This window comes from Catharus ustulatus, chromosome 30 (assembly GCF_009819885.2).
Source record: "Catharus ustulatus isolate bCatUst1 chromosome 30, bCatUst1.pri.v2, whole genome shotgun sequence".
Lineage (NCBI taxonomy): Eukaryota > Metazoa > Chordata > Aves > Passeriformes > Turdidae > Catharus > Catharus ustulatus.
The window spans coordinates 2,788,105-2,812,286 of record NC_046250.1 but is presented as its reverse complement, the minus strand read 5'-3'; the positions used below and the strand labels follow the sequence as shown (position 1 = coordinate 2,812,286).

General features: G+C 42.9%; 1 protein-coding gene across 1 annotated transcript in view; it reads left to right on the top strand.

Annotated features, from left to right (window-relative positions):
• Positions 1 to 2,813: 2,813 nt before the first annotated feature.
• Positions 2,814 to 24,182, top strand: part of ARHGEF11 (Rho guanine nucleotide exchange factor 11) — a 74,041-nt gene continuing 52,672 nt past the window's right edge. Inside the window, exons 1-8 of the mRNA XM_033082860.2 lie at positions 2,814 to 3,032; positions 9,747 to 9,841; positions 11,906 to 12,004; positions 13,371 to 13,420; positions 13,503 to 13,560; positions 14,068 to 14,195; positions 17,302 to 17,373; positions 20,601 to 20,720. Of these exons, the coding sequence (XP_032938751.1) occupies positions 3,001 to 3,032; positions 9,747 to 9,841; positions 11,906 to 12,004; positions 13,371 to 13,420; positions 13,503 to 13,560; positions 14,068 to 14,195; positions 17,302 to 17,373; positions 20,601 to 20,720 (654 nt within the window). The 5' untranslated portion in view covers positions 2,814 to 3,000. The remainder of the gene's footprint in view (positions 3,033 to 9,746; positions 9,842 to 11,905; positions 12,005 to 13,370; positions 13,421 to 13,502; positions 13,561 to 14,067; positions 14,196 to 17,301; positions 17,374 to 20,600; positions 20,721 to 24,182) is intronic.

The window sequence follows — 24,182 nt, the reverse complement described above, 5'->3', positions numbered from 1 at the left end:
GGGTTTTCAAGGTTTTTATGAAATTTGGGAGGTGGGAAATTCAAATTTTTGAGGAGGAGAATTCAGGAATTCCCTGGATCCCAAAAATTCCCAAAGTTCTGGAAATTCTGCTTTGGGATTTTGGATTTTTGGGATTTTTTTGAGGTTTTTTTTCCTGGATCCCCAAAATTCCCAAAATTCTGGAAATTCTGCTTTGGGATTTTGGGGATTTTTTTGAGGTTTTTTTCCCTGAATCCCAAAATTTCCAAAGTTCTCAAGGCCCTGGATCCTAAAAATTCCCAAAATTCTGGAAATTCTGCTTTGGGATTTTGGATTTTTGGGGATTTTTTTGAGGTTTTTTTTCCCTGGATCCCCAAAATTTCCAAAGTTTCCAAGGCCCTGGATCCTAAAAATTCCCAAAAGTTCTCAAGGTTTTGGGGTTTTATGAAATTGGAGAGGGGGGAAATTCAAATTTTGAGGAGGAGAATTCAGGAATTTCCTGGATCCCAAAAATTTCCAAAGTTCTGGAAAATCTGCTTTGGGATTTTGGATTTTTGGGGATTTTTTGAGGTTTTTTTTCCCTGGATCCCCAAAATTTCCAAAGTTCTCAAGGCCCTGGATCCCAAAATTCTCAAGGTTTTTGGGGTTTTGTTTTTGGGGTTTTGGGGGATTGGGATTTGAGATTTAGGGGATTTGGGGGATGGGATTTCGAGTTTGGGGTTTGGATTTTGGGGGATTTGGGGCTTGGAATTTTGGGGGATTTGGGGTTTGAGGGATTTGGGGTTTGGATTTTCAGGGATTTGGAACTTGTTGATTTGTGGGGGGGGTTGGAATTTAGGGTTTGGGGTTTGGATTTGGGATTTTTTTGGGGTTTGGGGTTTGGGGGATGGCACAGAAGCCGCCTCACTTCCTCATTGCCCGAGATTCCCGGGGAATTTTCATTTTCGTTTTCGCTTTGCCGTGTTTTCCACGCCGGGAATTCTCCAGGAGCAGAGGGGGCGGCTCTGGGGACAGAGGGACAAAGTTTGGGGGGACCTTGGGGACATTCGGGGGGTGGCAACCCTGATCCAGCTGTCCCCAAATCCTCACTGTCCCAAAGTCCCCAAATCCTGAAATTCTTTTGTCCCCAAATCCTGAAATTCTGTCCCAAATCCTGAAATCCTCGTGTCCCCAAATCCTGAAATCCTCGTGTCCCCAAATCCTGAAATTCTGTCCCCAAATCCTCATTGTCCCCACAAATCCTCACTGTCCCCTGGGTGTCCCCAAATCTCACTGTCCCCTTGTCCCCCAAACCCTGAAATCATGTCCTTAAATCCTCACTGTCCCCATGTCCCCAAATCCTGAAACCCTCATGTCCCCAAATCCTCACTGTCCCCATGGGTGTCCCCAAATCCTGAAATTCTGTCCCCAAATCCTCACTGTCCCCACAAATCCTCACTGTCCCCAAATCCTCACTGTCCCCTTGTCCCCAAATCCTGAAATCACTGCTTGTCCCCAAATCCTCACTGTCCCCCACAAATCCTCACTGTCCCTTTGTCCCCCACATCCCCAGGACATCGTGTCCCCCTCAAATCCACACTGTCCCTCACACCCCGAGGTCACTCTGTGTCCCCTCACTGTCCCCTGTCCCTCACACCCCGAGGTCACTCTGTGTCCCCCCAAATCCACACTGTCCCCTGTGACCCCGAGGTCACTCTGTGTCCCCTCTGTGTCCCCCCTGTCCCTCACACACTGAGGTCACTCTGTGTCCCCCCTGTCCCCACATCCCAAAGTCACTCTGTGTCCCTCACATTGTCCCGTGTCCCCACACATTGAGGTCACTCTGTGTCCCCCCTGTCCCCCACATCCCAAAGTCACTCCGTGTCCCCTGTGTCCCTCACACCCCCGTGTCCCCTCACTGTCCCCTGTCCCTCACACCCCAAGGTCACTTTGTGTACCCCCAAATTCACACTGTCCCCTGTGACTCCGAGGTCACTCTGTGTCCCCCCTGTCCCCCACATCCCAAAGTCACTCTGTGTCCCCAGTGTCCCTCACACTGTCCCGTGTCCCCCACACTGTCCCGTGTCCTCCATACCCCGAGGTCACTCTGTGTCCCCTCACTGTCCCTGTCCCTCACACCCCAAAATCACTCTGTGTCCCCCCTGTCCCTCATACCCCCGTGTCCCCTCACTGTCCCCTGTCCCTCACACACTGAGGTCACTCTGTGTCCTCCCTGTCCCCCACATCCCAAAGCCACTCTGTGTCCCTCACATTGTCCCATGTCCCCCACACACTGAGGTCACTCTGTGTCCCCTCACACACTGAGGTCACTCTGTGTACCCCCAAATTCACACTGTCCCCTGTGACTCCGAGGTCTCTCTGTGTACCCTGTGTCCCTCACACCCTGAGGTCACTCCGTGTCCCCGGTGTCCCTCACACCCCCGTGTCCCCTCACTGTCCCTGTACCCCACACCCCGAGGTCACTCCGTGTCCCCTGTGTCCCCCATACCCCAAAGTCACTCCGTGTCCCTCACACCGCAAAGTCACTCCGTGTCCCTGTGTCCCCCACACCCCGAGGTCACACCGTGTCCCCCCTGTCCCTCACACCCCAAAGTCACTCCGTGTCCCCACACCCCAAAGTCACTCCGTGTCCCCCACACCGCAAAGTCACTCCGTGTCCCTGTGTCCCCCACACCCCGATCTCACCCCGTCCCCCCTCACACCCCGTCCCCGCCGTCCCTCCGCCCCCGCGGGCTCTGCCCCGCCGTGCCCGGCCAGGGGGGCCGGGCGAGCCCGGGGATTGGGAGCGGCCTCCAGGCCTCTCCCTCAGCCCGGCCCCCGAGGCGGCACCGGGGCCAGCCCCCACAGCCGGGCCGGCACCGAACCGCACCTCGGGGGGTGCCGGGGCGGGGGGGGGTCGCTCGGGACCCCCCGAGGCCACCGGAGCCACCGGAGCCACCGGGAGCGGGGATGGTGGCGGGGGCGGCCGGAGCGGGGCGGCGGCTCCGGGCACAGCCCTGACAGAGAGAGCGAACCTCCACCATGAGCGTGAGGCCTCCGCAGGCCCCGGACAGGTAGGGCCGTGAGGGAGAACCCCCCGAAATGGGCACGGCCGAGAGGGGATTTGGGGAGATTTATGGGGGAAAAGGAGGAAAAAAAAAAAAAAAAAAAAAAAAAAAAAAAAAAAAAAAAAAAAAGGGGAGGGGGTTTGGCTCAGGGTGGAGCCCCCGCCCCGTTCCGTGAGGGGAGGGAGGGTTGGGGATTTTGGGGGGAAAGTCTGGGATTTTTGGGGGTGAGGGGGTCAGGGAGGGGGCTCGGCTCGGTCTGGAGCCCTCAGCTCATTCCTCAGGGGAAAAACGGCGATTTGGGGTGAAATTCGGGGATTTTGGGGTGAAATTGTGGGATTTTTGGGGGTGAAACGCTGAGATTTGGAGGTTTTGGTGTGAAATTCTGAGGTTTTGGGGTTCCGGGAATTGAGGGAGGGGGCTCGGCTCAGTCTGGAACCCTCAGCTCATTCCTCGGGAAAAGCGGCGATTTGGGGTGAAATTCTGAGATTTTGGGGTGAAATTCTGAGATTTTGGGACTCTGGGGATTTGGAGAGAGGGCTCAGCTCATCCTGGATCCCATACCCCGACCCTGCAGTGTTTTGGGGTGAAATTTGGGGATTTTGGGGCTCTGGGGGTTCAGGGAGGGGCTCAGCTCGGTCTGGAGCCCTCACGCCAATCCTCGGGGGAAAAACTGCGATTTTGGGGTGAAATTCTGAGATTTTGGGGTGAAATTCTGAGATTTTGGGGTGAAATTCTGAGATTTTGGGGCTCTGGGGATTTTGGGGCTCATCCTGGATACCAGACCCTGTCCCTGCAATGTTTTGGGGTGAAATTTGGGGATTTTGGGGCTCTGGGGGTTCAGGGAGAGGGCTCAGCTCGGTCTGGAGCCCTCAGCTCATTCCTCAGGGGAAAAACAGCGATTTGGGGTGAAATTCTGAGATTTTTGGGGTGAAAATCTGGGATTTTGGGGTGAAATTCGGGGATTTTGGGGTAAAATCCTGGGATTTTGGGGTGAAATTCTGAGATTTTGGGGTGAAATTCTGAGATTTTGGGGTGAAATTTTGGGATTTTGGGGTAAAATTCTGGGATTTTGGGGTGAAATTCTGAGATTTTTGGGGTGAAATTCTGAGATTTTTGGGGTGAAAATCTGGGATTTTGGGGAATTTTGGGGTAAAAATCTGGGATTTTTGAGGTGAAAATCTGGGATTTTGTCAATTTTGGAGTGGCTCAGCCCATCCCTGCAGTATTTTGGAATTGAGGATTTTTGGGGGGGAAATCCCAAATATCCCAAACCTTTCTGATTTTTGGGATATTTCCAACATCCACCCTTGGGAATTGGATTTTTCCCATTTTTTTAAATTCAATTTTAAGCCAATTTTGGGATTTTTTGTGGGATAAACCTTTGGAAAATCTCATTTTTTAAAGGGATGAATTTAGGAATTCTGTCCCTGGGATTTAAGAATTTTTCCTATCCCAAATTATTCCAACATTCCCTGGGTTGATTTATTTGGGATTTTAGGGATAAATCCCAAATTATTCCAGGATTTTCTGGGCTGGTTTATTTGGGATTTTAGGGATAAATCCCAAATTATTCCAGGATTTCCTGGGTTGATTTATTTGGGATTTTAGGGATAAATCCCAAATTATTCCAGGATTTCCTGGGTTGATTTATTTGGGATTTTAGGAATAAATCCTGGACTCTTTCCCAAATTATTTCAACATTCCCTGGGCATTTAATTTTGGATTTTAGGGATAAATCCCAAATTATTCCAGGATTTCCTGTGTTGATTTATTTGGGATTTTAGGGATAAATCCCAAATTATTCCAGCATTTCCTGGGTTGATTTATTTGGGATTTTAGGGATAAATCCCAAATTATTCCAGGATTTTCTGGGCTGGTTTATTTGGGATTTTAGGGATAAATCCCAAATCCAATCCCAAATTATTCCAGCATTCCCTGGGTTGGTTTATTTGGGATTTTAGGGATAAATCCCAAATTATTCCAGGATTTCCTGGGTTGATTTATTTGGGATTTTAGGGATAAATCCCAAATTATTCCAGGATTTCCTGGGTTGATTTATTTGGGATTTTAGGAATAAATTCCAAATTATTCCATTAATTCCCTGGGTTGATTTATTTGGGATTTTAGGAATAAATTCCAAATTATTCCATTAATTCCCTGGGCTGGTTTATTTGGGATTTTAGGGATAAATCCCAAATCCTATTTCCTATAATTCAGATTATTCCATCAATTCCCCATCCCTGGAATTGTATTTTTTTTGGGATTTAAGGATCTTTCCCATCCCAAATTATTTCAACATTCCCTGGGCATTTAATTTGGATTTTAGGGATAAATTCCAAATTATTCCAGGATTTTTGGGCATTTAATTTTGGATTTTAGGGATAAATCTTAAATCCTATTTGGAATTGTGGAATTTTTTCCCTCCCTCATCCCAGGAATTTTGGGATCCCTCCTAGCTACAGAATTCGCTGGATTCCATTTCCCAAAAAAAAAAAAAATAAAAAAAAAAAACAAAAATTCCAATTTTCTGATATTTGGGATCACTTTGGATCTTTTTCTAAAATAAGTTTGGGATTCCCATTGGAAAATTCCACAGAAATTTGGTTTAAAAGAGGAAAAAATGGGGAAAAATTTCGATTTTTCCAATATTCTGGTCATTGGGTTTCTTCCTAAAATAGGTTTGGGATTTCCAGTTGGAAAATCTCATGGAAGTCTGGGATGAATCTGGGTTTAAAGCAGGAAAAATGGGGAAAAAAACTCAGGGAAAATGGGGAAAAAATCAGGAAAAATTGGGGGAAAATGAAGAAAAATGGGGAAAAAAATCGAGGAAAACTAGGAAAAAAAATCCAGGAAAAATGGGGGAAAATCTGGGAATAATGAGGAAAAAGCAGGAAAAAATGGGGAAAAAATCCAGGAAAAATGGGAGGAAAATCGAGAAAAAATGGGAATAAATCCAGAAAAAAATCAGGAAAAATTGGGGGAAAACCAAGAAAAATGGGGAAAAAAATCGAGGAAAAAGGGAAAAAAATCAAGGAAAAATAGGAAAAAAAATCCAGGAAAAATGGGGGAAAAATCTGGGAATAATGAGGGAAAAAGCAGGAAAAAATGGGGAAAATATCCAGGAAAAATGGGAGGAAAATCGAGGAAAAATGGGAATAAATCCAGAAAAAAATCAGGAAAAATTGGGGGAAAACCAAGAAAAATGGGGAAAAAAATTGAGGAAAAATAGGAAAAAAATCCAGGAAAAATGGGGGGGAAAATCTGGGAATAATGAGGGAAAAAGCAGGAAAAAATGGGGAAAAAAATCCAGGAAAAATGGGAGGAAAATTGAGGAAATATTGGGAATAAATCCAGAAAAAATTCAGGAAAAATTGGGGAAAAGCAGGAAGAATGGGGAAAAAATTCGAGGAAAAATGGGGAAAAAATTCGAGGAAAAATAGGAAAAAAATCCAGGAAAAATGGGGGAAAAATCTGGGAATAATGAGGGAAAAAGCAGGAAAAAATGGGGAAAAAATCCAGGAAAAATGGGGGGAAAATTGAGGAAAAATGGGAATAAATCCAGAAAAAATTCAGGAAAAATGGGAAAAAAAACAGGAAAAATGGGAAAAAAAATCCAGGAAAAAATGGGAATAAAATCCAGGAAAAATGGGAATAAAATTCCAGGAAAAATGGGAGAAAAAATCAAGGAAAAATGGGAATAAATCCAGAAAAAAATCAGGAAAAATGGGAAAAAAAACAGGAAAAATGGGGAAAAAATCCAGGAAAAGATGGGAAAAAATGCAGGAAAAGTGGGAAAAAATCCAGGAAAAAATGGGAGGAAAATGCAGGAAAAATGGGGGGAAAACAGGAAAAAAATCCAGAAAAAATCCAGGAAAATGGGGAAAAAAATCCAAGAAAAATAGGGAAAAATCCAAGAAAAATGGGAGAAAAAATTCAGAAAAATGGGAAAAAATTCCAGGAAAAATGGGGAAAAAATCCAGGAAAAATGGGAAAAAATCCAGAAAAAAATCAGGAAAAATGGGAAAAAAACCAGGAAAAATGGGAATAAAATCCAGGAAAAATAGGAATAAAATCCAGGAAAAATGGGAATAAAATCCAGGAAAAATAAGAATAAAATTGCAGGAAAAATGGGAATAAAATCCAGGAAAATTGGGAATAAAATCCAAGAAAATTGAGAATAAAATGCAATTTTGTGCCTTCCCTGCAGCTTTTTCTGGGCCTTTCCCAGGCAGAGCCGCAGCCCCTCAGGGAGGGAACCAAATGTTGCAAATCCAGGAGAAAATTCCAGCAGGATCCAAACTCCCAGAATTCACCCAGAACATTCCCAGAATGGGGGGGAAAAAATTAAAAAAAAAATTAAAAAAATATCCCTAAGAATCCAAATTAATTTATTAATTTAGGGATTAAAGCTGTTCCCATATTTTTGATTTTCTGATTTTTTTTTCCAATTTTATTCCCATTTTTTCCTTATTTTTTTCTGTTTTATTCCATTTTTTCCTTTTTTTTCCCACCCAATTCCAAAGGATTTTTTTTTATGCAGCTTCCAGCTCTTCCCAAAATATTTTCCCTTTTTATGGAGCTGGGAAAAATTAAAAAAATAAATTTAAAAAAAAAAAAAGCATGCTGGTGTGGAAGAATTTTGGGAAATTCCAACCTCATTTCTTTTAGCTGGAAAATCCCATAAAAATTTGGAAAAATCTGGTTTAAAACCAGCAAAAATTGGGAAAAAAATCCAAATTTTTCCACCATTCCTTGCTCAAATTTTCCCCATTTTAAGCTCGAAAATTTGAATTTTGGAGGAATTTTTAGGAAGGGAGAACTGGGCTGGAATTGTGGCAGTTGGATGCCCCAAGGTAATTAAGCAGCTTTAATTAATCCTAATTAAAGAGTTTTTTATAGCTTTGCTAAGCTGCTTCAGAGAGGCCAAAAAAAAAAAAAAAAATCTGGATATTTTTAGGTCACCCCTGGAATTTTGAAAAAAAAAAGGAAAAATCACAACAAAATCCCAGAAAATTCCCAGTGAAAAAAACAAAAAAAAAATCACAATAAAATCCCAAAACATCCCAGAAAAAAATGGAAAAATCACAATAAAATCCCAGAAAAATTCCCTAAAAAATCCCAATAAAAAACCAAAAAAAATCCCAATTAAATCCCAGAAAAACTCAAAAAAAATCCCCAAAAATTCCAAGAAAATCCCAGAAAAGTCCCAGTGAAAATCCCAATAAAACCCCAAAAAAATCCCAGAAAAAATCCAGAAAAATCCCAATAAAATCCCAAAACATCCCAAAAAACCCCAGAAAAATCACAATAAAATCCCAGAAAAACTCAAAAAAAAATCCCCCAAAATTCCAATAAAATCCCAGAAAAATTCCCAATGAAAAGCAAAAAAAAAAATCCCAATATAACCCAGAAAAAAACAGAAAAATCCCAATAAAATTCCAGGGGAATTTGGGATTTTCCAGGGGAATTTGGGATTTTCCAGGGAGAATTTGGGATTTTCCAGAAGGAATTTGGGATTTTCAGGGGAATTTTGTATTTTCCAGGGGGAATTGGATTTTCCAGGGAAATTTGGATTTTCCAGGGGGAATTTGGGATTTTCCAGGGGAAATTTGGATTTTCCAGGGAGAATTGGGATTTTCAGAGGGAATTTGGGATTTTCCAGTGGGATTTTTGGATTTTCCAGGGGAAATTTGGGATTTTCCAGGGGAAATTTGGGATTTTCCAGGGGAAATTTGCGATTTTCCAAGGGGGATTTGGGATTTTTCCAGGGAAATTTGGGATTTTCTAGTGGGATTTTTGGATTTTCCAGGGGGGATTTGGATTTTCCAGGGGAAATTTGGATTTTCCAGGGGGAATTTGGGATTTTCCAGGGGGATTTTTTGATTTTCCAGGGGGGATTTGGGATTTTCCAGGGGAAATTTTGGATTTTTCCAGTGGGATTTTTGGATTTTCCAGGGGAAATTTGGGATTTTCCAGAGGAATTTGGGATTTTCCAGAGGAATTTGGGATTTTCCAGAAGGAATTTGTGATTTTCCAGGGGAAATTTGGGATTTTTCAGGGGAAATTTTGTATTTTTTAGGGGAATTTGGGATTTTCAGAGGGAATTTGGGATTTTCCAGAGGAATTTGGGAATTTCCTGAAGGAATTTGGGATTTTCCAGTGGGATTTTTGGATTTTCCAGGGGAAATTTGGGATTTTCTAGTGGGATTTTTGGATTTTCCAGAGGGAATTGGGATTTTCCAGGGGAAGTTTGGGATTTTCCAGAGGGAATTTGGGAATTTCCTGAAGGAATTTGGGATTTTCCAGTGGGATTTTGGATTTTCCAGGGGAAATTTGGGATTTTCCAGTGGGATTTTTGGATTTTCCAGGGGGAATTTGGGATTTTCTAGGGGAAATTTGAGATTTTCAGGGGAAATTTGGAATTTTCAGAGGGAATTTGGGATTTCCAGGGAAATTTGGGATTTTCAGGGGAAATTGGGATTTTCCAGAAGGAATTTGGGATTTTCCTGAAGGAATTTGGGATTTCAGAGGGAATTGGGATTTTTCAGGGAATGGACAGGACAGGAGGGAACGGCCTCGAGCTGGGCCAGGGTTGGATTTTTGGGATGATTTTTCCATGGATCCCCATCCCTGGAGGGAATTCCTGGGATTCCTTGGGATCACAGGGGCCATCCCTGAATTCCCAAATTCCCAAATTCCCAAATTTTCCCCAATTCCCAGGTTGAGCAGCCTCTCCTCTCCCCTGGGTGATTCCCCTTCGGAGCGGAGGTCGCCCGGCCACCGCCGGCAGCCCTCGGACACCTCGGAATCCACAGGTGGGAATTGTGGGAATGGTCACTCAGGGGTCACCTCAGGGTCACTCAGGGGTCACTCAGGGGTCACTCAGGGTCAGGGTGGGCTTCTGGATCTTTCCATGCTCTTGGGATGTTGGGATTTGGGGATTGGGCTCCCACAAGGGCGATTTCGGGGCTGGGGAGTCCGGAGTGGCCACCACACCTGGTGGTCAAGGGTGGGCAGTGACCCACAAGGTTATGGATGTGGTGGTCAAGGGTGGACAGTGACCACAAGGTCATTGGATGTGGTGGTCAAGGGTGGACAATGACCACGAGCTCAGGGGTGGCCACCAGATCTGGTGTCAAGGGTGGACAATGACCACAAGGTTATGGATGTGATGGTCAAGGGTGGACAATGACCATGAGCTCAGGGGTGGCCACCAGATCTGGTGTCAAGGCTGGACAATGACCACAGGTTCATGGACCTGGTGGTCAAGGCTGGACAGTGACCCACAAAGTTATGGATGTGGTGGTCAAGGGTGGACAATGACCACAAGATCAGGGTTGGCCACCAAACCTGGTGGTCAAGGTTGGATGATGACCACAGGTTTATGGACCTGTGGTCAAGGCTGGACAGTGGCTGTAAGGTCAGGGTTGGCCACCAGACCTGGTGGTCAAGGGTGGGCAATGACCACAAGGTTATGGATGTGGTGGTCAAGAGTGGACAATGACCACAAGGTCAGGAGTGGCCACCAGACCTGGTGGTCAGGGGTGGGCAATGACCACAGGTTCATTGACCTGCTGGTCAAGGATGGACAGTGGCTATAAGGTCAGGGGTGGCACCAGACCTGGTGGTCAAGGGTGGACAGTGACCCCAAGGTTATGGACCTTTGGTCAAGGGTGGGCAATGACCACAAGGTTATGGATGTGGTGGACAAGGGTGGATGATGACCCCCAAGGTCATGAACATGGTGGTCAAGGATGGACAATGACTACAAGTTCATGGACCTGGTGACCAAGGCTGGACAGTGACCACAAGGTTATGGATGTGGTGACCAAGGCTGGACAATGACCACAAGCTCATGGGTGGCCACCAAGCCTGGTGGTCAAGGTTGGATGATGACCACAGGTTCATTGACCTGCTGGTCAAGGATGGACAGTGATTGTAAGGTCAGGGTTGGCCACCAGACCTGGTGGTCAAGACTGAACAATGACCACTAGTTCATGAACATGGTGGTCAAGGTTGGATGATGACCACAAGTTCATGGACCTGGTGATCAAGGGTGGACAATGACCATGAGCTCAGGGGTGGCCACCAAGCCTGGCGGTCAAGGGTGGACAGTGACCCCAAGGTTATGGACCTGTGGTCAAGGCTGGACAGTGGCTGTAAGGTCAGGGTTGGCCACCAGACCTGGTGGTCAAGGGTGGGCAATGACCACAAGGTTATGGATGTGGTGGTCAAGGGTGGACAATGACCACAAGGTTATGGATGTGATGGTCAAGGGTGGACAATGACCATGAGCTCAGGGGTGACCACCAGGCCTGGTGGTCAAGGGTGGACAATGACCGCGAGCTCAGGAGCGGCCACCAGATCTGGTGTCAAGGCTGGACAATGACCACAGGTTCATGGACCTGCTGGTCAAGGATGGGACAGTGGCTGTAAGGTCAGGGGTGGCCACCAGACCTGGTGGTCAACCCAAGGTCATGGACCTGGTGGTCAAGGGTGGACAGTGACCACAAGTTCATGGACTTGATGGTCAAGGCTGGACAATGACCACAAGGTCATGGACCTGGTGGTCAAGGTTGGGTGATGACCCCCAAGGTCATGAACATGGTGGTCAAGGATGGGCAATGACCCCAAGGTCATGAACCTGGTGACCAAGTCTGGACAGTGACCACAAGGTCATGGATCTGTTGGTCAAGGCTGGACAGTGACCACAGGGCCCTGCAGCCCCTGGCATCCAGGGGGTTCCCCAGAGCCAAACCCGGACTCCGGAGCCTCATTCCCTCCTGTCCCTCTGTCCCTGTGTCCCTGTGTCTGTCTGTCCCTGTGTCTGTCTGTCTGTCCCCATGTCTGTGTGGTCCGTCCCTGTCCCGTGCGCGCAGGGCTGGTGCAGCGCTGTGTGATCATCCAGCGGGACCAGCATGGCTTCGGCTTCACCGTCAGCGGCGACCGCGTCGTGCTCGTGCAGTCCGTGCGGCCAGGTGGGGACACGGCTGGACACGGGAATGGACATGGGATGGACATGGGATGGACATGGGATGGACAGTCCCCAGGGATCCGTCCTCGTGTCCAGCCCCAGCTTCAGCCTGGAGGGAGAAAATGGCGGGAAATGGAGAAAAAATTGGGAGAAAATGGTGGGAACATGAGGGGGAAAATGGTGGGAGAGGGAGGGGTGGAATGGTGAGAACATGAGGGGGGAAATGAGGGAGAAAATGGTTGGGAACATGAGGGGGAAAATGACAGGAAAATGGGAGGGAAAATGGTGGGAACATGAGGGGGGAAATGGCGGGAACACATGGGGGAAAATGGTGGGGACATGAGGGGGAAAATGGCAGGAAAATGGGGGAGAAAATTAGGGAGAAAATGGTGGGAAAATGAAGGGGGAAATGGCAGGAAAATGGGAGAGAAAATGGAGGGAGCATGAGGGGGAAAATGGTGAAAACATGAGGGGGAAAGTGGGGAGAAAATGAGGGGGAAAATGGTGAGAACATAAGGGGGGAAATGGGGGAGAAAATGAGGAGGAAATGAGGGAGAAGATAGTGGGAAAACAAGGGAGAAAATGGCAGGAAAATAAGAGAAAATTGTGGGAAAATACAGGAGAAAATGGCGGGAACATGAGGGAGAAAACGGGGGAAGAAATGAGGGAGAAAATGGCGAGAATGTGTGAGGGGGAAAATGGTCAGAACCTGAGGGGGAAAATGGCGGGAACATGAGGGGGAAAATGGGGGAGAAAATGGTGGGAACATGAGGGAGAAAATAATGAAAATATGAGGGGGAAAGTGGGGAGAAAATGAGGGAGAAAGTGGCAGGAAAATAAGAGAAAATGGTGAGAAAATGCAGGAGAAAATGGCGGGAGCATGAGGGGGAAAATGGGGGAGGGAATGAGGGAGAAAATGGCAGGAACATGAGGGGGAAAATGAGGGAGAAAATGGTGGGAACGTGAGGGGGAAAATGGTGGGAACGTGAGGGGGAAAATGGCAGGAAAATGGAGAAAATTGTGGGAACATGAGGGAGAAAATGATGAAATCATGAGGGGAAAAATGGGGAGAAAATGAGGCAGAAAATGGTGGGAATGTGAGGGGAAAAATGGGGGAGAAAATGAGGGGGAAGTGGAGGGAAAATAGAGAAAAATGGGGGAGAAAATAGAGAAAATGGTGGAAAACAAAAAATTTGGAAAAATTCGGAAAACATTGAAGAAATGGAGGGGAAATGTGGGAAAATTGTGGGGAAAATGTGAAAATTATCCTGGTTTGAGTGCACTGGGATTGGATGGCATGGGGTTGAGAGAATGAAAAAATCCCTGTGGAATATTCCAGAGGAAATTTGGAATTTTTTTTTTTTTCCCAGGTGGGGCTGCCATGAGGGCCGGGGTGCAGGAAGGCGACCGGATCGTCAAGGTCAGCATTCCCCAAATCCCTTTTCCCTAAAATTCCCAAGAAAATTCCCATTTTTTTCCAGCTCCTTTCCCTGTTTTTCCAGGTGAATGGGACGATGGTGAGCAACAGCTCCCACCTGGAAGTGGTGAAGTTGATTAAATGTGAGTACAGGGCTGGAATTCTGGGAATTCTCTTCCCATTCCACCCCTTTTTCCCCACTTTTTTTTCCAGGAAATCCCTCATATTCCTCATCCCAAATTTTTTCCAGGGAATCCTTCTCACTATTTCTTCAGGAATTTTTTGGGGAATTTTTTTTTTTGAAAATTTTTCCAGGAAATCCTTCTCACTCCCATTTCTCTTGGAAATTTTCCCTGCAAATTTTTTTTTTGGAAATTTCTTCTGGAAATCCTTCTCACTCCCTTTTTCCCTTTTTTTTTTTCAATTTTTGAGCAGGGGGGAAAACCTGCTCACCTCTTATCCCAAATTTTTTCCAGGAAAATCCTCACTTCCATTTCATTAAATTTGGGGATTTTTTCCTGGATTTTTTTTTTCTCCTTTATAACAAATTTTTTCCTGAAATTTCTCCTGCCATTCCCATTTTAATTTTAATTTTAATTTTAATTTTTATTTTATTTTATTTTATTTTATTTTATTTTATTTTTCCTCAGCTGGTGCCTACGTGGCCCTGACCCTGCTGGGATCCCCCCCTGGAATTCCGGGATCGCAGCCGGAGCCGGAACCCCCAGGATGTCCCCAGGGACCCCCCCAGCGCATCACCGAGCCCAGGCCCCTCCAGGTGAGCCCAAAATTCCAGAGGGAATCCCAAAATTTCAGAGAGAATCCCAAAATTCCAGAGAGAATCCCAGAATTCCATCAGGGAATCCCAAAATTCCATCAGGGAATCCCAGAATTCCAGAGAGAATCCCAAAATTCCATCAGGGAAACCCAAAATTCCATCAGGGAATCCCAAAATTCCATCAGGGAAACCCAAAATTCCAGAGAGAATCCCAAAATTCCACCCAGAGAAACCCAAAATTCTATCAGGGAATCCCAAAATTCCATCAGGGAAACACAAAATTCCATCAGGGAAACCCAAAATTCCATCCAGAAAATCCCAAAATTCCATGAGGAAATCCCAAAATTCCATCAGAAAATCCCAAAATTCCATCCAGAGAATCCCAAAATTCCATCAGGGAATCCCAAAATTCCATCAGGGAATCCCAAAATTCCAGAGAGAATCCCAAAATTCCATCAGGGAATCCCAAAATTCCATCAGGAAAACCCAAAATTCCATCAGAGAATCCCAAAATGCCATCAGGGAATCCCAAAATTCCATCAGGGAATCCCATAATTCCAGAGAGAATCCCAAAATTCCATCAGGGAAACCCAAAATTTCAGAGAGAATCCCAAAATTCCATCAGGAAAACCCAAAATTCCACCAGGGAATCCCAAAATTCCATCAGGAAATCCAAAATTCCATCCAGAGAATCCCAAAATTTAATCCAGAGAATCCCAAAATTCCATCCAGAGAATCCCAAAATTCCATCAGGGAAACCCAAAATTCCATCAGGGAATCCCAAAATTCCATCCAGAGAATCCCAAAATTCCATCAGGAAATCCAAAATTCCATCAGGGAATCCCAAAATTCCATCAGGGAATCCCAAAATTCCATCAGGGAAACCCAAAATTCCATCAGGAAATCCAAAATTCCATCCAGAGAAACCCAAAATTCCCTTCAGAGAATCCCAAAATTCCATCAGGGAAACCCAAAATTCCATTGTGAGAATCCCAAAATTCCATCAGGAAATCCAAAATTCTACCCAGAGAAACCCAAAATTCCATCAGAGAATCCCAAAATTCCATGAGGGAAACCCAAAATTCCATCAGGAAAACCCGAAATTTCAGAGAGAATCCCAAAATTCCATCCAGAAAATCCCAAAATTTCATCCAGAGAATCCCAAAATTCCATCAGGAAATCCCAAAATTCCATCAGGAAATCCAAAATTCCATCCAGAGAATCCCAAAATTCCATCCAGAAAATCCCAAAATTCCATCAGGGAAACCCAAAATTCCAGAGAGAATCCCAAAATTCCATCCAGAAAATCCCAAAATTCCATGAGGAAATCCCAAAATTCCATCAGGGAATCCCAAAATTCCATCAGAAAATCCCAAAATTCCATCCAGAGAATCCCAAAATTCCATTAGGAAATCCCAAAATTCCATCAGGGAATCCCAGAATTCCAGAAAGAATCCCAAAATTCCATCAGGGAAACCCAAAATTCCATCAGGAAAACCCAAAATTCCATCAGGGAAACACAAAATTCCATCAGAGAGTCCCAAAATTCCATCAGAGAATCCCAAAATTCCATCAGGGAAACCCAAAATTCCATCAGGGAATCCCAAAATTCCATCCAGAAAATCCCAAAATTCCATCAGGGAATCCCAAAATTCCATCAGAGAATCCCAAAATTCCATCCAGAAAATCCCAAAATTCCATCAGGGAATCCCAAAATTCCATCTAGAAAATCCCAAAATTCCCTTCAGAGAATCCCAAAATTCCATCAGGGAAACCCAAAATTCCATCAGGGAATCCCAAAATTCCAGAGGGAATCCCAAAATTCCATCCAGAGAATCCCAAAATTCCATCAGGGAAACCCAAAATTCCATCAGGGAGTCCCAAAATTCCATCCAGAGAATCCCAAAATTCCTTCAGAGAATCCCCAAATTCCATCAGGGAATCCCAAAATTCCATCAGGGAATCCCAAAATTCCATCAGGGAGTCCCAAAATTCCATCAGGGAATTATTTATTTCCCCCATTATTGATTTCCTCACCCCAGTATTGATCCCCTCACCCCATTATTGATCCCCTCACCCCATTATTGATTCCCTCACCCCATTATTGATTTCCCCCATTCTTTATTTCCCCTCCCCATTATTGATTTTCCCCACTATTTATTTCCCCCATTATTGATTCCCTCACCCCATTACTGATTTATTGATTCCCCCCATTATTGATTTATTTATTTACCCCATTATTGATTCCCCCACCCCATTACTGATTTCCCCTGTTATTGATTTCCCCCATTATTGATTTATTGATTTCCCCCATTATTGATCCCCTCACCCCATTATTGATTTCCCCCATTATTGATCCCCTCACCCCATTATTGATTTCCCCCATTATTGATTTCCCCACCCCATTATTGATTTCCTCACCCCATTATTGATTTCCCCCATTATTGATTTCCTCACCTTATTATTGATTTCTTCACCCCATTATTGATTTCCTTCACCCCACTCTTTATTTCTCACCCAATTATTGATTTCCTCACCCCAGTATTGATTCCCTCACCCCTTTATTGATTCCCTCACTCCATTATTGGTTTCCCCCATTATTGATCCCCTCACCCCATTATTGATTTCCCCCATTATTGATTCCCCCCCCCATTATTGATCCCCTCACCCCATTATTGATTTCCCCCATTCTTTATTTCCCCTCCCCATTATTGATTTTCCCCACTATTTATTTCCCCCATTATTGATTCCCTCACCCCATTACTGATTTATTGATTTCCCCCATTATTGATTTATTGATTTCCCCCATTATTGATTCCCCCACCTCATTATTGATTCCCTCACCCCATTACTGATTTCCCCCGTTATTGATTTCCCCCATTATTGATTTATTGATTTCCCCCATTATTGATTTATTTATTTCCCCCATTATTGATTCCCCCACCCCATTACTGATTTCCCCTGTTATTGATTTCCCCCATTATTGATTTTTTTATTTCCCCCATTATTGATTTACTGATTTCCCCCACTATTGATTTACTGATTTTCCCCGTTATTGATCCATTGATTATTGATTATTGATTATTGATTGTTGATTGCTGCCCAGGACCCCGAGGTGCAGAAGCACGCGGCGCAGATCCTGCGGAACATGCTGCGCCAGGAGGAGGCCGAGCTCCAGGTGCCCTCCCTGCTGCTCTTCCAACATTTCCTCACCTTCCACCTGGGAAAATCCCACAGAAACTCTAAATCCCAGTAAAATCACACAAATCCCAATCAAATCCACAAAAAAACCCAGAAAAATCCCAATCAAATTCCACAAAAATCATAAAAATCCCAGTGAAATCCCACAAAAACCACAGAAAAAATCCCACAAAAACACAGAAAAATCCCAGTGAAATCCCACAAAAACCCCGGAAAAATCCCAGTGAAATCCTACAAAAAAATCAGAAAAATCTCAGTGAAATCCCACAAAAAAAACCAGAAAAATCCCAATCAAATCCCACAAAAAAGTCAGAAAAATCCCAGTGAAATCTCACAAAAAATCAGAAAAATCCCAATCAAATCTCACAAAAACACAGAAAAATCCCAGTAAAATACCACAAAAAAATCAGAAAAATCCCAGTGAAATCCCACAAAAAAATCAGAAAAATCCCAATGAAATCCCACAAAAAAATCAGAAAAATCTCAATCAAATCCCACAAAAAACCAGAAAAATCCCAATCAAATCCCACAAAAACCCCAAAATTCCAATCAAATCCCACAAAAAAACCAGAAAAATCTCAGTGAAATCTCACAAAAAACCAGAAAAATCCCAATCAAATCCCACAAAAACCACAGAAAAAATCCCACAAAAACACAGAAAAATCCCAGTGAAATCCCACAAAAAAATCAGAAAAATCCCAATCAAATCCCATAAAAAATAGAAAAATCCCAGTAAAATCCCACAAAAACACAGAAAAATCCCAGTAAAATCCTACAAAAAAATCAGAAAAATCTCAGTGAAATCCCACAAAAAAAAATCAGAAAAATCCCAATCAAATCCCACAAAAAAATCAGAAAAATCCCAGTAAAATCACACAAAACCCCAGACAAATCTCAGTGAAATCCTACAAAAAAACCAGAAAAATCTCATTCAAATCCCAAAAAACCTCAAAAAAAGTCCCAATCAAATCCCACAAAAAACCAGAAAAATCCCAATCAAATCCCATAAAAACACAGAAAAATCCCAGTGAAATCCCACAAAAACACAGAAAAATCCCAGTGAAATCCCACAAAAACACAGAAAAATCCCAGTGAAATCCCACAAAAACACAGAAAAATCTCAGTGAAATCCCACAAAAACACAGAAAAATCCCAATGAAATCCCTCAAAAAACACAGAAAGATCTCAGTGAAATCCTACAAAAAAATCAGAAAAATCTCAGTGAAATCCCACAAAAAAAACCAGAAAAATCCCAATCAAATCCCACAAAAAAGTCAGAAAAATCCCAAAGAAATCTCTCAAAAAATCATAAAAATCCGAGTAAAATCCCACAAAAACACAGAAAAATCCCAGTAAAATACCACCAAAAAATCAGAAAAATCCCAGTGAAATCTCACAAAAAACACAGAAAAATCCCAATCAAATTCCACAAAAATCATGAAAATCCCAGTCAAATCCCACAAAAACCACAGAAAAAATCCCACAAAAACACAGAAAAATCCCAGTGAAATCCCACAAAAAATCAGAAAAATCCCAATCAAATCCCACAAAAACACAGAAAAATCCCAGTGAAATCCTACAAAAAAACCCAGAAAAATTTCAGTGAAATCCTACAAAAAACACAGAAAAATCCCAGTAAAATCACACAAAAAAATCAGAAAAATCCCAATCAAATACCACAAAACCACAGAATAATCCCAGTAAACTCTCACAAAAACCCCAAAATCCCAATCAAATCCCATCAAAAAAATCAGAAAAATCCCAGTGAAATCTCACCAAAAAAAATCAGAAAAATCCCAATCAAATCCCACAAAAAAACCAGAAAAATCTCAGTGAAATCCCACAAAAAAATCCCAGAAAAATCCCAGTGAAATCCCACAGAAAAATCCCAATAAAATCCCACAAAAACACAGAAAAATCCCAGTAAAATCCCACAAAAAAAATCAGAAAAATCCCAATCAAATCCCACAAAAACACAGGAAAATCTCAGTGAAATCTCTCAAAAAACACAGAAAGATCCCAGTGAAATCCTACAAAAAAATCAGAAAAATCCCAGTCAAATCCCACAAAAAAATCAGAAAAATCCCAATCAAATTCCTCAAAAAACCAGAAAACTCCCAGTGAAATCCCACAAAAAATCAGAAAAATCCCAATCAAATCCCATAAAAAATAGAAAAATCCCAGTCAAATCCCACAAAAAACCAGAAAAATCCCAGTCAAATCACACATAAAAAATCAGAAAAATCCCAGTAAAATCACACAAAACCCCAGAAAAATCTCAGTGAAATCCCACAAAAAAATCAGAAAAATCCCAGTGAAATCTCACAAAAAATCAGAAAAATCCCAATCAAATCCCACAAAAAACCAGAAAAATCCCAGTGAAATCCCACAAAAAAATCAGAAAAATCCCAATCAGATCCCACAAAAACCACAGAAAAATCCCACAAAAACACAGAAAAATCCCAATCAAATCCCACAAAAAAATCAGAAAAATCCCAAAGAAATCTCTCAAAAAATCATAAAAATCCGAGTGAAATCCCACAAAAAATCAGAAAAATCCCAATCAAATCCCACAAAAACACAAAAAAAATCCCAGTAAAATCCCACAAAAAAACCCAGAAAAATCCCAATAAAATCCCAGAAAAATCTCCAAAAAATGCCAAAAACCCCCAAAAAATTCCAATAAAATCCCAGAAAAATCTGAGAAAAACGCAGAAAAATCCCACTAAAACCCAATAAAATCCCATAAATTCCCCTCTAATCTCATCCCCAAATCCCAACCTGGGATTTTTTTTGGGATTTTGGGATTTTTTGGGCTGGTTCTCACCAGGAATTCTCCCTTCCCAGCGTTTCCAGGAAAAAATCCCAGAAAAACCGCAGGAAAAAAAACCCAAAAAATCCCAATAAAACCCCAAAACATCGCAGAAAAATTCCAATAAAATCCCAGAAAAATTCCAGGAAAAAAAAAAACCCTTAAAAATCCCAATAAAATCCCAGCAAAATCCCCAAAAAATCTCAGAAAACCCCAAAAAATTCCTCTAAAATCCTTGAAAAATCTGAGAAAAAATCCAGAAAAATCCCAATAAAATAAAAAAAAACCCCAGAAAATCCCCTCTAACCTCATCCCTGAATCCCAAATTGGGATTTTTTTGGGGATTTTGGGATTTTTTGGGCTGCTTCTCACCGGGAATTCTCCCTCCCCAGCGATTCCAGGAGCTGCTGCTGCGCAATCCGGGCGCGGCCGTGGAGGAGCAGCTGGAGGGAGCGCGGCGCCGCCTGAGCCAACTGCAGCTGAAAATCCTGCAGGAATCCCAGGGGGCCTCGGTAATTTGGGAATTCTGGGAATTCCTGGATCATCCTTGAGCCATTTCTGGGCTTTTCATCATCCAAAATCTGAATTTTTTGGGAATTTTCACTTCCAAAATTCCCAGATTTTCCTCATTTTCCATGATCGCGAATCTGCGTTTTCTAGGAATTTTCACTTGGAGAATTCCCAGATTTTTCCATATCTTCATTTTTCTGGGAATTCCCACATTAGGAATTCTGGAATTTTCCTATTCCTGTCTTTTCCATGATCCCAAATCTTCATTTCCTGGGAATTCCCACGTTGGGAATTCTGGAATTTTCCCATTCCCAGATTTTTCCAAATCTTCATTTCCTGCGAATTTCCACCTTGGGAATTCCTGGAATTCTCCCATTCCCAGATTTCCACAATCCCAAATCTTTATTTCCTGGGAATTTTCACATTGAGAATTCCCTGGATTTCCCCATTCCCAGATTTTCCACAACCCCAAATCTTGATTTTCTGGAAATTCCCACGTTGGGAATTCCGGAATTTTCCCATTCCTGCCTTTTCCACGATCCTAAATCTTCATTTCCTGGGAATTCCCACACTGGGAAAAATGAAAATCCTGCAGGAATCCCAGGGGGCCTCGGTAATTTGGGAATTTTGGGAATTCCAGGATCATCCTTGAGCCATTCCTGGGCTTTTCATCATCCAAAATCTGCATTTTTTGGGAATTTTCACTTCAAAAATTCCCAGATTTTCCTCATTTTCCATGATCGCAAATCTGCGTTTCCTGGGAATTTTCACTTTGAGAATTCCCAGATTTTTCCATATCTTCATTTTCTGGGAATTCCCACTTTGGGAATTCTGGAATTTTCCTATTCCTGTCTTTTCCATGATCCCAAATCTTAATTTTCTGGAAATTCTCACGTTGGGAATTCTGGAATTTTCCCATTCCCAGATTTTTCCAAATCTTCATTTCCTGGGAATTCCCACACTGCGAAAAATGAAAATCCTGCAGGAGTCCCAGGGGGCCTCGGTAATTTGGGAATTTTGGGAATTCTGGGAATTCCTGGATCATCCTTGAGCCATTCCTGGGCTTTTCATGATCCCAAATCTGAATTTTTTGGGAATTTTCACTTGGAGAATTCCCAGATTTTCCTCATTTTCCATGATCGCAAATCTGCGTTTTCTAGGAATTTTCACTTTGAGAATTCCCAGATTTTTCCATATCTTCATTTTCTGGGAATTCCCACATTGGGAATTCTGGAATTTTCCCATTCCTGTCTTTTCCATGATCCCAAATCTTAATTTTCTGGGAATTCTCATGTTGGGAATTCTGGAATTTTCCCATTCCCAGATTTTTCCAAATCTTCATTTCCTGCGAATTTCCACCTTGGGAATTTTGGAATTTTCCCATTCCCAGATTTCTATAATCCCAAATCTTCATTTCCTGGGAATTTTCACATTGAGAATTCCCTGGATTTCCCCATTCCCAGATTTTTCTAAATCTTCATTTTCTGGGAATTCCCACATTGGGAATTCCAGAATTTTCTCATTCCTGTCTTTTCCACGATCCCAAATCTTAATTTTCTGGGAATTCTCACGTTGGGAATTCTGGAATTTTCCCATTCTTACCTTTTCTGTGATCCCAAATCTTCATTTCCTGGGAATTCCCACACTGGGAAAAATGAAAATCCTGCAGGAATCCCAGGGGGCCTCGGTAATTTGGGAATTCTGGGAATTCCTGGATCATCCTTGAGCCATTTCTGGGCTTTTCATCATCCAAAATCTGCATTTTTTGGGAATTTTTACTTCAAAAATTCCCAGATTTTCCTCATTTTCCATGATCGCAGTTCTGCGTTTCCTGGGAATTTTCACTTTGAGAATTCCCAGATTTTTCCAAATCTTCATTTTCTGGGAATTCCCACATTGGGAATTCTGGAATTTTCCTATTTCTGTCTTTTCCATGATCCCAAATCTTAATTTTCTGGAGATTCTCACGTTGGGAATTCTGGAATTTTCCCATTCCCAGATTTTTCCAAATCTTAATTTCCTGTGAATTTCCACCTTGGGAATTTTGGAATTTTCCCATTCCCAGATTTCCACAATCCCAAATCTTCATTTCCTGGGAATTTTCACATTGAGAATTCCCTGGATTTCCCCATTCCCAGATTTTCCACAACTCCAAATCTTCATTTTCTGGGAATTCTCACATTGGGAATTCTGGAATTTTCCCATTCTCAGATTTTCCACGATCCCAAATCTTCATTTTCTGGGAATTCCCACACTGGGAAAAATGAAAATCCTGCAGGAATCCCAGGGGGCCTCGGTAATTTGGGAATTCTGGGAATTCCTGCATCATCCTTGAGCCATTTCTGGGCTTTTCATCATCCAAAATCTGAATTTTTTGGGAATTTTCGCTTCAAAAATTCCCAGATTTCCATGATCGCAAATCTGCGTTTCCTGGGAATTTTCACTTTGAGAATTCCCAGATTTTTCCATATCTTCATTTCCTGGGAATTCCCACATTGGGAATTCTGGAATTTTCCCATTCCTGCCTTTTCCATGATCCCAAATCGTAATTTTCTGGAAATTCTCACGTTGGGAATTCTGGAATTTTCCCATTCCCAGATTTTTCCAAATCTTCATTTCCTGCGAATTTCCACCTTGGGAATTCTGGAATTTTCCCAGATTTCCACAATCCCAAATCTTCATTTTCTAGGAATTTTCACATCAAGAATTCCACCATTCCCAGATTTTCCACAACTCCAAATCTTAATTTTCTGGAAATTTTCACGTTGGGAATTCTGGAATTTTCCCATTCCCAGATTTTCCATGATCCCAAATCTTCATTTCCTGGGAATTCCCACACTGGGAAAAATGAAAATCCTGCAGGAATCCCAGGGGACCTCGGTAATTTGGGAATTCTGGGAATTCCTGGATCATCCTTGAGCCATTTCTGGGCTTTTCATCATCCAAAATCTGCATTTTTTGGGAATTTTCACTTCCAAAATTCCCAGATTTTCCTCATTTTCCATGATCGCAAATCTGCGTTTTCTGGGAATTTTCACTTTGAGAATTCCCGGATTTTTCCATATCTTCATTTTCTGGAAATTCCCACATTGGGAATTCTGGAATTTTCCCATTCCTGTCTTTTCCACAATCCCAAATCTTCATTTTCTGGGAATTTTCACGTTGGGAATTCCAGAATTTTCCCATTCCCAGATTTTTCCAAATCTTCATTTCCTGCAAATTTCCACCTTGGGAATTCTGGAATTTTCCCATTCCCAGATTTCCATAATCCCAAATCTTCATTTCCTGGGAATTTTCACATTGAGAATTCCCTGGATTTCCCCATTCCCAGATTTTTCCAAATCTTCATTTTCTGGGAATTCCCACATTGGGAATTCCAGAATTTTCCCATTCCCAGATTTTCCATGATCCCAAATCTTAATTTTCTGGGAATTTTCACACTGGGAATTCCAGGAATTCTCTCC